The sequence below is a fragment of the Schistocerca piceifrons genome, chromosome 1, assembly GCF_021461385.2.
Source record: "Schistocerca piceifrons isolate TAMUIC-IGC-003096 chromosome 1, iqSchPice1.1, whole genome shotgun sequence".
NCBI classification, from domain to species: Eukaryota; Metazoa; Arthropoda; class Insecta; order Orthoptera; family Acrididae; genus Schistocerca; species Schistocerca piceifrons.
The window spans coordinates 770,129,547-770,142,963 of record NC_060138.1 but is presented as its reverse complement, the minus strand read 5'-3'; the positions used below and the strand labels follow the sequence as shown (position 1 = coordinate 770,142,963).

At 42.8% G+C, this 13,417-nt stretch overlaps 1 protein-coding gene across 2 annotated transcripts in view; it reads left to right on the top strand.

Moving 5' to 3' along the window:
• Positions 1 to 13,417, top strand: part of LOC124788748 (centromere protein I-like) — a 358,748-nt gene that overhangs the window by 65,270 nt on the left and 280,061 nt on the right. For both annotated transcript variants that reach the window (XM_047256033.1, XM_047256040.1), the window contains one exon: positions 2,523 to 2,650. In XM_047256033.1, coding sequence (XP_047111989.1) covers positions 2,523 to 2,650 — 128 coding nt within the window. The remainder of the gene's footprint in view (positions 1 to 2,522; positions 2,651 to 13,417) is intronic.

Here is a 13,417-nt window from a genome sequence, read left to right as displayed (position 1 = left end):
CAATCTCATTGTGTAAACCTTGTCTGGATGACCTCCAGAACAAGTAATTTTTCCTAGTAAAAATCACCTGCTCTTTCTAGGAATACAAAAATAAAGAAAGTAGGAGGTAATAATGTTTGACATCAAACTATGCACAAATTTGATGCAAATTTTTTTTGTAGGGGTTCTATTTATTAATACGAGGGCTGTTCAATAAAGAATGATCATAATCTTTTATGTCATAATTTCTTGTGCTAAAATTTAATCTTATGATGTTCTGTTAGCTTAATGTGCAACAAACACGCTGTAGTAGTTTCATTGTTGGGACTACTGGTTCCCGCCTGTCAGAGGCGGACAAGGTGAGACAAGTTCAGTATCGCCTACCACTGCATGGAGGTAACAAGTGAGGAACAACATGCGGCTTTGAAATTCTGCTTTTGTCTGAACAAATCTTCAGCTGAGGCCTATACATTGTTACGGGAGGCCTATGGAGAGTCTGTTCTTCCTTACAGCAGGTTGAAGGTGGTTTAAAGTGTGTAAAGAGGGGAGACAATTTCAAAGGAAGGTGGACCCGGTTCCCAAGTTACTGCTCTTACGGAAGAAAACAGCAAAACTGCTGCTGTCATTGTGAGAGAGGATCGACAAATTACCTTAACATCACTTTCTAAAATATTGAACATTTCATTGGGTGCCACCCACACATTGGTGACAGAAAAATTACATGACACGTGTTTGTGCGCGATGGATTCCAAGACTGTTGATTTCCAAACAAAAGGACATTAGGGTACCAGTCTGCGTGCAGTTAAAGTTGATGTTAGAGGAAGATCTGGAGTTTCTTTCAAATGTAATCATTGCTGATGAAACTTCGCTACATCATTTTGATCCTGAGAGCAAACAGCAAAGCTCAGTGTGGAAATCTCCTTCATCGCCAACCGCTAAAAAGCGAAAGTGGTTGCTTCTGCTGGGAAAGTTGTGGTTATCTCGTTCTTTGGTATTCATGGAATGGCTTATCAGCATGTTGTAAATGCACACACATCACTAACTGGACGATATTACAGGGATGTCCTGAAAACATTGCAAGTCCATATCAGGTGCAAAAGACTACATTTCCATAAAGCAGGATGGATGCTACACCATGATAATGTGCGGCCGCATATTGCCAATGTTGTTGCTGAATATCTTACAAAAATCAACATGAAGGGCATCCCTCACCCTCCCTGTAGTCTGGATTTAGCTCCATGTGACTTTTTTCTATTCCCTAACGTGAAGAAACGTCTTCGTGGGAGACATTATCAATCATCAGAAGCAGTAGTGAAGGCCTCGGAGGCAATTTTGAAGGACCTCTCAGAAATGTTTTCCAACATGTTTTTGATAACTGGCAGAAATGCTGGGAGGAAAAGTGCATCACACTCACAGGAGACTACTTTGAGAGGGACCATCAAAATTATGAGGATGAGTAAAGGTGAACAGCCTTCGTAACTTATAGAACACCTACAAGTAATGGTTCATATAATTAGAATGGATAACATGTAATGTCGTTATGGAACTACTAAAGACCAGTCGACACACTTTGTTTGATCATGAATTATTGCAGTCACAAAAAGGTTTGCTAGATTGTTGCAACTGGTTTTTCCCCAATGATGATGCCATGTAGCACTAAAATAGTGACTGATACAACCTTGAAATATTAATAATGTGCAGAGCATAAAAATATGCGCATTTGATCCAAATATCTCTTTTGAAGTGCTACTGGTTTCGCTTTAAAGCCCTCTTAAATTTGGCAAAAACTGTTGTGTAGTTCAATGACTTTTTTTATTTTTTGTAAGTTGTAGCTTGGATTTTGCACAGATTAGTTTTATTCTGCATGCTTCATCTGCGCAGAATTTCATTCTAGTTGGAGCTTTTCTTGTTGGGATTATTCCTATGATTGGTCCACTTCATATGGAAAATGCATCTTGAATTTTGAAGGTAACATGACGCACAGTGTCTCGCATAAAGGAATAACTGGAAGGTGGCTTGTATATGTAAATAAACGCGCAAAATGCACTGGTTTTACACATTAACATACTTTCAGTGAATTTCAATTGAAAATAAGTTATCTATGATGGTACAGTATTACTGTTTATCTATTTGATCAAAACTACTTTAAAATGGTGTACAAACGGAACTCTTCCACACGCATAAATTGTACTTCACGTCCTTCTTGTGCAGCATTTACCAACATAATGAAAACTACATTAGGAACATAAAACACTCTCTCTGTGGCAATCAAAGTGTGCATTATGTAACATCAGTGGCTTTCACACATTTATTCTTGCTTCAGTCCATGCTGTCCTCTCTCAAAATATTAAATTGCTTTATTCTAACATACTGAGACTATTTTTAGAGACATTCTTCTTTGTGAAAGTATGCTGACTGTGATGGGTAGTTAATCATAGACATTAGTAATCTTTTTTTTTTTCATTTTTGGGTCTAAGCATTATTATTACTAGCTAATTATTAATGTTAAATAAAGTATAAACTGCACAAATGATTTTCACCAGGCACGGTGGGCTTCTAAAATTATATATCTGTTGACTACACCAGATGACATCACGAGAGTGAGGGTTGTAAGATTATTGAGCAGCCGGCTCAAACAGCCACGAGCACACCACTTCGAAGCTTTACTTGGGTAAGCTACTTTGGTGTAAAAATTAAAGCTAGCCTTAATAATATGTGACAATAATTTGTTGCCTGGGTAATGAAGCTTCTGTACAGAAAGGTATGCTTTAGCTTCTTCAGCGTAGAAGTTAGTTATCTATCTACAGTCTTTGCTTTTTTCGTCCTAGCTTTCTAAACCAGTTTTGTACAGGTTTCAAACATTTGATACCTAGAAAAATGCGTGCCGTGTTAGATAATACTGATACGCAGAGCATTAGATGTCAGAACCAATGTGGAACACAGCAATAATCTGCTGTTAGTATTGACTTCTTCATTATCCATCTGACATTCACCACTGGATGAAGGTCTCCTCCATGCACTGTTTTAAACACCCGTTTTGTTCCTGGTGTTTCCATAGGTTATTGATTTGGTCCTTTCTTATCTCTTGGCATTTGGAAAACAGCTTCCTCGGTCTGTCTACCATCTGTTTACTTGACTGTGTCCTATCCATCCCTGTTATGTTTTCAATACAGTTGCAATTATGTCTTCCTCTCCAGTGTGGTCCCAGAGCCATTTGTTTATTTTAGTAGTGCATCTCTTAACTGAATGTTCAGTGACCCTCAGCCTTTAAGTGGTCTCAGTATTTAAATAAAACTGATAATACGCACTGATTATAACCTTTACTTTTCAGGATCATCAGAAGTTTGGTTTTGAAACCTATATTTAATTTTCCAAAAGGTCTCCAGGCCATTTTTTACTTTTCTGCTTATTTATGTTAGTATCCACCTTGTCATCTCCCATTGCTCTAAAAACAAGAACTCAACTTTTCGTGGAACTTCATTGCTAATTTGTATCATTTTCCATTCTGCATTGTATATGTGGGTTATTCATCAGTTTAGTATTGTTATAATTTATTTCAAAGATTACTCTATCCCAGGATATCTCTATTATGTTCTTCCATCAGTTGTTGAAGTTTGTCTGTACTACATCTACACACTTATTCTATGAACAACTGTGAGGCAAGTGCAAACTTCTAGGCTAGACTTATCTCACTTGTGATTTCCTCACTATCCTGATGAAGACTCACTTAAGGTTTGGCATTGAGATATTTATTCCTCAGTATCTTGAGGCAGATTTAATTGATATCTTGTTTCTCTAAGGTCGTTAATAGAAATTTATTTGAAACCTTGGCTAAAACTTTCTCAGAATCTGTGAATCTCAGGTGAAGTGGTAACTTTTATTTTGTGCTCCAATCTATGTTTAGTTCATGACTTACAAATTGGTACATTGTGCTGTATCCACTTAAATATCCAGTTTTATTTAATTTAGCAAATTTGGTCGCATTCCTTTAGCAGTTATCTTGAAACTCATAATCTCTTAATCAGTTGATTTGGACTATTTGAGATTTGCTTTTCTTCCACTTTTTTATGCCTGCAACATCTTTTTCTATTTGCCTAAGTTCCTATGTTAAATAATTATCCCTGTTGTCTGTATCCAAATAACCTCCCTTTTCCATGGCACTGAACTGGTGCTTAATTTGATCTGGTATTCCTGCCCAAACTTTAAAGATTTGAAGAGTCCTATTTGTGATGTCCTGCCTGATGCGTTTCCTCCTAGCTTTGTATCTAGCGCCACACATATTTCTAAAGTGATTAAAAATTGTTGAATTCTCTAAAATTTCTGTTTTGTTTGATCAAATATAGTCATTTCATGTCCATATCCATACTCTCCCTTTAAAACTCTCTTTAAAATTCTGAAAGTAGCAGGGGTAAAATACAGGGAGCGAAAGACTATTTACAATTTGTACAAAAACCAAATGGGAGTTATGAGTCAAGGGGCATGAAAGGCAAGCAGTGGTTGAGAAGGGAGTAAGTCAGGGTTGTAGCCTATCCCCGATGTTGTTCAATCTGCATATTGAGCAAGCAGCAAAGGAAACAAAGGAAAAATTTGGAGTACGAATTAAAATCCATGGAGAAGAAATAAAAACCTTGAGGTTTGCCGATGACATCGTAATTGTATCAGAGACGGCAAAGGACCTGGAAGAGTAGTTGAATGGAATGGACAGTGTCTTGAAAGGAGAATATAAGATGAACATCAACAAAAGCTAAACAAGGATAATGGAATGTAATTGAATTAAATCAGGTGATACTGGGGGAATCAGATTAGAAAATCAGACATTTAAAGTATTAGACAAGTTTTGTTATTTGGAGAGCAAAATAACTGATGATGGTCGAAGTAGAGAGGATATAAAATTTAGAGTGGCTATAGCAAGGAAAGCATTTCTGAAGAAGAGAAATTTGTTAAGATTGTGTATAGATTTAAGTGTCAGGAAGTCTTTTCTGAAAGTATTTGTATGGGGTGTTGCAATGTATGGAAGTGAAACATGGACAATAAGTAGTTTAGACAAGAAGAAAATAGAAGCTTCCAAAATGTGCTACAGAAGAATGCTGAAGATTAGATGGGTAGATCATGTAACTAATGAGGAGGTACTGAATAGAATTGGGGAGAAGAATAATTTGTGGCACAACTTGACTAGAAGAAGGGATCGATTGCTGAGGCATGAAGGGATCACCAATTTAGTATTGGAGGGAAGTGCGGAGTGTAAGAATCATAGAGGGAGACCAAGAGATAAATATACTAAGCAGATTCAGAAGAATTTAGGTTGCAGTAGTTACTCAGAGATGAAGAAGCTTGTGCAGTGTAGAGTAGCTTGGAGAGCTGCATCAAACCAGTCTATGGACTGAAGACCACAACAACAACATCCATTTAGTAATTGTCATCTGTTTTCATTTTGCTTTTTTTCTGAATGTGTTAAGAAACACCACCTAATGCATGACTTGTGTTGTCTCTGCTATAATATCCAAAATTCTCCACTGAATTATTTTTCTTTGGTGTTGTTCTACTTGTGAATTAGAATACCCTTTTGCCATCTTTTAGTGTGATTTGTTTTTGTTTATCAGCTTCTGCAACTCTTTGTAAAGGGTTTCTACCTCATCGTGATGTAGACCTGTTGATGCAAACACATGAATGAACTGATTTCTTTCTGTCTTTCTTTATAGTGGCTGGTGGTAGGAGACTTCTAGTTCTGAAATATTGTGGTTTGATGTTTAGTGTTATATTTTATGAGAATGTGTGTGTGTGTGTGTGTGTGTGTGTGTGTGTGTGTGTGTGTGTGTGTGTGCTTCATAGGTACATTCTCCTTACTTCTGCTTGGACCTGTGGCGTCCACTCACATTCAGTTTCAGATATGGGCTTTAACTGAATTGCCAGCCATACCAAGTGATTTTTGCCTCCTGCGGGTCCGGGGTAAGAATAGGCCCGAGGTATTCCTGCCTGTCGTAAGAAGCGACCAAAAGGAGACCCTCTCCCTCAAAAGGGAGTGGTTTGTGCCTGCGTCCAGGGACGGCCGGTTCAACGACTTACATTTGTGGTCATTTTGGTTTTTCGCTTATTCCAGTTTCTTCCTTCCTTTGTTTGTTTCCTTTCTTTGTCCTTCTCCCTCTCTCACTGTCTTCCTTCCTTTTTCCCTAGCCTTCTTGTCCACCCTATGGTCTCCGCCTCGGCGTTTGAGACAGTCTGTCCTTTCTCTCCCTCCCTCTCCTTTTTTTTCCTATTCTTCTTTCCTCCTTGTGTGGGCCTGAAGGCCGACCCACGCGTTCGCACGTGTAGCCAGTGACGGGGTAAAGCGTAATTCCCCCCTCTGAATAGACAAATAGGGCCCATGCGTAACCCCTGGTAAAGGCCAGGCCCGGGGAGGGGTGATCGCCCGAGCTGACACCTTCCGACCATGCCGATTGGCCCCTTCCATCCATTTCTTGGGAGGTGTGACCTGAGGTGTAAACATTCACCTAAGGCGGGAGCGCCCTCTGAGAGGGTCCTCACAAGGAAGGAGCGCACCATCGGAGACGCTGGCAATCATGGGGGATTCATCCGCAATGGATTTCTCTTCTTCTTCTCTCTCAACTTCTGCCCAAAAACGGAAACTTGACCAGCCACCAGTGACAAAAGTACTACCGCCTGCCCCAAAGTTCGTCGTAGTTTCTAGATCTGAGTACGGAAAAGATTTTTCATCTGTCAACCCTTTCCTTATTCAGAAGGGCGTAGATGCCATAGCCGGACCTGTCAAGTCTTGTACCAGGATGCATAACAGTACCTTGTGTTGGAAACTGAGAGTGCCTTTCAGGCACAAAAACTCCTACAGGCCAAACTCGTGTACACGCTCCCTCTCCGGGTGGAGGCTCACCGCACTTCGAATTCGTCGCGTGGTGTGGTATTTACTAGATCACTCGACGGATTGACTGACGAGGAGATTCAGTCTTTCCTCGCTGAGCAGGGCGTGACGGCTGTCCATAGGGTCATGAAAAAGGTTGACAATGACCTTGTACCGACCTGGACACTTTTCTTGACCTTTGATAGTGTTCAGCTGCCGTAGCGCATCAAAGCGGGCTATGAGGTTATTTCTGTTTGCCCTTATGTCCGGGTTTTAACCACACCCGCCAGTCTTGTTCTAATCCGGCTAAATGCGTCACTTGTGGCAGGGACGCCCATGAGGGTGACTGTCCACATCCGTCTCCTCATTGCATGAACTGTCAGGGTGACCATGCGGTGTCCTCTCGCAACTGTCCCATCTACAAGGATGAATGCTGTATACAGGAAATTGGGGTCAAAGAGAAAGTGTCCACCTCGGCTGCTCTCAAGCTTTTTGCTAGTAGGAAGCCCACGCTGCTCCCAGCAGGGAAATACAGTACCTTCCTTGCCTCTCCTCAGCCTACCAGGGAGGTATTGACGCAGACATGCGATCTGACCTTTAGCGCTACGGTCATCCATTTGGCCAGTGCTAAGATCGCCCGGTCAACGTCTCCTCTTCCTCCCCTCACCCCTAAGACACAAGCACCTTCATCAGCTTCTGCCAAGACTAAGACTCAGAAGTCAGATGCACGGGCCTTCAAGAAGGAACTGTCCAGTGAAGACTTCTTACGTATCCCAAACTCCCAGCCATCGACCAGTACTTCGACTAAACGACCTTCCAAGAAGGCTCATAGGAAGAAAAGTTCTCCTTCTCCGCCACCTGCGCCACCCAGCGGTTGCTGCCCCAGGCCGTCATCCATTTCGCCTGGCCGCATCGCTTGTAGCCGAACATCTGGCCGTTCACCGGCGGAGGAAGCTCCGCCTCCCGACCATCTTAACATGGTGGCCGACGAACCTATTGAAAAAATGGACGATGACTCTCCGCCTATTGATAGCGGCAGCAGTGCTTGCTCGAAGCCAGTCCCTCAGCGGCCTTCGAGGTGAGCCCTTCTTGCTTCTCCTTTTTCTTTTTCTTCTCACGATGGCACTTCTTCATTGGCATATTCACGGCATTCGCTCCAACCGAGAGGACTTACAGTTGCCGCTATGCTTGCACTGTCTGCTCATCGTAGCTCTCCAGGAAACAAAGCTACGCCCATGCGCTTGTATTGACTTGGCACACTATACCTCTGTGCGTTTTGACCTACCCCCTGTGGCAGGAATTCTGGCTCATGGATGTGTTATGTTGCTGGTCCAGGATGATATCTACTACGCTCCCATCACATTGCACATCGATGTGCAGGTAGTTGCTGTCCGAATTACTCTCCCCACGTTCACATTTTCCATTTCTACTGTTTACATTCCATCGTCATCTGCCATTACTAGGGCAGACATGATGCAAATTATTGCTCAGCTACCTGCAGCCCTTTGGGGCTCTCCAGCATCCTGCCCGAGAGGCTCCCTGTTAGCAGACCTTTTCAATCACCTCAAGCTTGTCTGCCTCAATACTGGCGCCCCTACTTTTCTTTCGGACACAACTCACACCTATTCCCATTTAGACCTCTCTATATGTGCTACCCAACATGCACGTCGGTTTGAGTGGTACGCTCTTTCTTATATGTATTCGAGCGACCACTTCCCTTGTGTTATCCATCTCCTGCATCATACCCCATCTGCATGCTCCACTAGTTGGAACATCTCCAAAGCAGACTGGGGGCTCTTCTCTTCCATGGTGACATTTCAGGATCAAAACTTCACAAGCTGCGATAGTCAGGTCGCACACCTCATGGAAGTCATTCTCACTGCTGCTGAATATTCCAACCCTCATACTACTTCTTCTCCATGCCGCGTACCGGTCCCCTGGTGGACTGCAGCATGTAGAGATGCTATACGTGCTCGTCGACGTGCTTTACGCACTTTTAAACGCCACCCTACGATGGCGAATTGTATTATTTATAAACTTTTACGTGCGGAGTGTCGTCATGTTATTAAAGAAAGCAAGAAAACCAGCTGGGCTGCTTTCACAAGCTCCTTCAACAGTTTTACTCCTTCTGTTGTCTGCAGTAGCCTGCGCCGGCTATCTGGCACTAAAGTCCACTCACCAGTTTCTGGCTTGAAGGTCGCGAATGATGTCCTTGTGGCCCCTGAGGAAGTCTCCAATGCCTTTGGCCGATTTTTCCCAGAGGTTTCGAGCTCCGCTCATTACCACCCTGCCTTCCTTCCCCGAAAACAGGCAGAGGAGGCAAGGCCACCTAACTTCTGCTCCTCGAATCATGAAAGTTATAATGCCTCATTCACCATGCGAGAACTCGAAAGTGCACTTGCCCGGTCACGGTCCTCCGCTCCGGGGCCTGATTCTATTCGTATTCAGACGCTGAAGAACCTTTCTCCTGCGAGTAAAGGTTTTCTTCTTTGTACTTATAAGTGCATCTGGATTGAGGGTCATATTCCCACATGCTGGTGCGAATCTATTGTTGTCCCGATTCCTGAGCTGGGGAAGGACAAGCACTTGCCTTCCAGTTATCAACCCATTTCCCTTACCAGCTGTGTCTGTAAGGTGATGGAACGAATGGTTAACTCTCGTTTGGTTTGGCTGCTCGAATCTCGATGCCTACTTACCAATGTAAAATGTGGATTTCGTAGGCGCCGCTCTGCTGTTGACCATCTGGTTACCTTGTCGACCTTCATTATGAATAACTTCTTGCAGAAGCGCCAGACAGTGGCTGTGTTCTTTGATTTGGAGAAGGCTTATGACACCTGTCGGAGGGCGGGCATTCTCCGCACCATGCATACATGGGGCCTTCGCGGTCGCCTCCCTCTTTTTTTTCGTGCATTTTTAATGGATCGAAAGTTCAGGGTACGTGTGGGTTCTGTCCTGTCCGATGCCTTTCGCCAGAAGAATGGGGTGCCACAGGGCTCAGTTTTGAGCGTTGCTCTCTTCGCCATAGCCATCAATCCAATAATGGATTGCCTCCCAGCTGATGTATCAGGCTCCCTTTTCGTAGACGATTTTACCATCTACTGCAGCGTGCAGTGTACATGTTTCCTGGAGCGCTGTCTTCAGCATTGTCTTGACCGTCTTTACTCCTGGAGTGTCGCCAATGGCTTCCATTTTTCTGTCGAGAAGACTGTCTGTAGTAACCTCTGGCGCTACAAAGAGTTTCTCCGACCATCCTTACATCTCAGTCCCGTTGCTCTCCCATTTGTGGAGACAACAACATTTTTAGGTCTTACATTTGACAGGAAACTTAGCTGGTCTCCACATGTGTCGTATTTGGCTGCCTGTTGTACCCGTTCCCTAAATGTCCTCCGTGTTCTCAGCGGTACGTCGTGGGGAGTGGATCGAACCGTTCTTCTTCGCCTATGTTGGTCGATCGTGCGCTCAAAGCTGGATTATGGGAGCTTTGTATACTCCTCTGCACGGCCGTGTATCTTACGCCGTCTCAACTCTATACAACATCGGGGGTTACGTCTTGCAATTGGAGCATTCTATGCTACTCCCATCAAGAGCCTTCATGCTGAAGCCGGTGAATTGCCACTAACCTACCGGCGTGATATACTGCTTTGTCGGTATGCCTGTTGGTTATTATCAATGCCCGACCACCCGTCTTATCGTTCCTTTTTTGACGACTTTCTCGACCGTCAATAAGGGTTGTATGTATCTGCCCTGCTACCCACTGGAGTTCGCTTTCGTTGCATCCTTCAGCAACTTGATTTTCCACTCCCTGCAGCCTTTAGAGTGGGCGAGAGCCAAACTCCACCTTGGCTCCAGGCTCAGGTTCGCATTCACCTTGACCTCAGCTCACTCCCAAAGGAGGTTACCACAGCTTCGGTATACCGCTCGTGGTTTGTAGAATTTGTTTGCAGTTCATTAATACGGTCTTCATTTATACAGATGGCTCTAAGACCAATGACGGTGTCGGGCATTCTTTTATTGTCGGGGCACGCAGTTTCAAATACCGGCTCCATGGCCATTGTTTGGTCTTCACAGCTGAGCTATTTGCCCTCTATCAGTCTGTTCTTACATCCGCCGCCACCGACATTCTGCTTATGTCATCTGCTCTGATTCCCTGAGCGCCATCCAGAGCCTCAGTGATCCGTATCCAGTTCACCCTTTTGTGCACCGGTTCCAACGCTCTCTTCAGCAGCTGGCGGACGACGGTTCTCCAGTTACCTTTATGTGGGTTTCTGGCCATGTCGGTATCCCTGGGAACAAAGCTGCAGATGCCGCGGCCAAGGCTGCGGTCCTCCAGCCTCGGACAGCTTCTTGTTGTGTGCCTTCATCTGATTTTAGCAGGGTCATTTGTCACTGCATTTTATCACTGTGGGATGCCGATTAGTCTACGCTTACTGAAAACAAGCTTCCTGTCCGAATTTTAATACGCTGCGCACTGATCTTGGCCTGCCATGTAATCTGGATGAAATTTTAGCATATGACCCAGGAGCAGCTGCTCGCGTTCTTTGTTTTATCCACTTGACAAACCCGTCTAAGGACATTTGATTATGCTGTTTTCTTTTAATCCCTTGCCTGGTAATGTGCCTTTTATAGTGTTGTCCTTTTTAGTTGCTGTTTTAACGTTGTGCCTTGCAGTGCATTCATAATTTAGCTCATACGTGATGTGAATTCCTTGCTCCATGATAATCATGTATTTATTTATTGGGTTTATTTATTTATTTTTATTTTTGCCTGCAGAAGAAAAAGAATGTAATCGAATTGTAATGGCCTTCTTCCTTTGGTAGTCAAAGTATGCTTTAGTTTTACTAACTTCATTTCTCTCTCTCTTCTGCCTGCTCCTTTTAATTTAAAATATTTAAAATGAATGTATTGCATTTAGTTAATAGTTGCTTAAGTTACTCAATGTGGATGAACCTTTCAATTTTTATTTAATTTAATTAATTAATTAATTATCATTTATTATTATTTCTTTACTTTCTCAGACGTTAAGTCTGGTTAAAAATGGAAAGTGACGCGGACCTTGATCAAGCGTCACTTCCTTTTAACTGTATGGTATGTGTTATATTGCATTTAGGAACTTTCGGGTAATTGAACATGTATCAATATTTACAGATTTCTGTAGTTGTACATATAAGTTTGGATGTAGTTGTATTGCATTGAGGTACTGGTGGATATTGTGTGGTATAACTCCTGTAGTTGATAGTATAATTGGTATAATGTCAACTTTATCCTGGTGCCACATGTCCTTGACTTCCTCAGCCAGTTGGATGTATTTTTCAATTTTTTCTCCTGTTTTCTTTTGCATATTTGTTGTATTGGGTATGGATATTTCGATTAGTTGTGTTAATTTCTTCTTTTTATTGGTGAGTATGATGTCAGGTTTGTTATGTGGTGTTGTTTTATCTGTTATAATGGTTCTGTTCCAGTATAATTTGAATTCATCATTCTCCAGTACACTTTGTGGTGCATACTTGTATGTGGGAACGTGTTGTTTTATAAGTTTATGTTGTAAGGCAAGCTGTTGATGTATTATTTTTGCTACATTGTCATGTCTTCTGGGGTATTCTGTATTTGCTAGTATTGTACATCCGCTTGTGATGTGATCTACTGTTTCTATTTGTTTGCAAAGTCTGCATTTATCTGTTGTGGTATTGGGATCTTTAATAATATGCTTGCTGTAATATCTGGTGTTTATTGTTTGATCCTGTATTGCAATCATGAATCCTTCCTTCTCACTGTATATATTGCCTTTTCTTAGCCATGTGTTGGATGCATCTTGATCGATGTGTGGCTGTGTTAGATGATACGGGTGCTTGCCATGTAGTGTTTTCTTTTTCCAATTTACTTTCTTCGTATCTGTTGATGTTATGTGATCTAAAGGGTTGTAGAGGTGGTTATGAAATTGCAGTGGTGTAGCCGATGTATTTATATGAGTGATTACTTTGTGTATTTTGCTAGTTTCTGCTCGTCTACCTGTCCATAATGTAGGTTTTTTATATCGATAAATCCCCTTCCTCCTTCCTTTCTGCTTAATGTGAATCTTTCTGTTGCTGAATGTATGTGATGTATTCTATATTTGTGGCATTGTGATCGTGTAAGTGTCGCTGTTCGGGTGTGGACGCCACAGGCTGTTACCGTCTGCAGCCTTTACCTGCCACCAGATGGTGATGTCGCGCAGCATGTCCTGGCTGCGCTGATAGCCCAATTGCCGCCATCTTTCTTGTTACTGGGCGACTTCAATGCCCTTAACGCTCTGTGGGGTGGGTCAGTGGCAACAGGTCGAGGCGCCACCGTTGAGCATTTATTGGCACAGCTCGATCTCTCGATTTTTAAATGATGGTGCCTTCACACACTTTCAGTGTGGCGCATAGTACATACTCCGCCATTGACCTTTCGATCTGTAGCCCTAGCCTCTTACCGTCTGTCCAATGGAGAGTGCATGACGACCTGTGTGGTAGTGACCACTTTCCGATCTTTCTGTCACTGCCACGGCGTCACTTTTCTGGGTGCCCCAGCAGATGGGCTATGAATAAGGCTGCCTGGGACTTGTTTTCC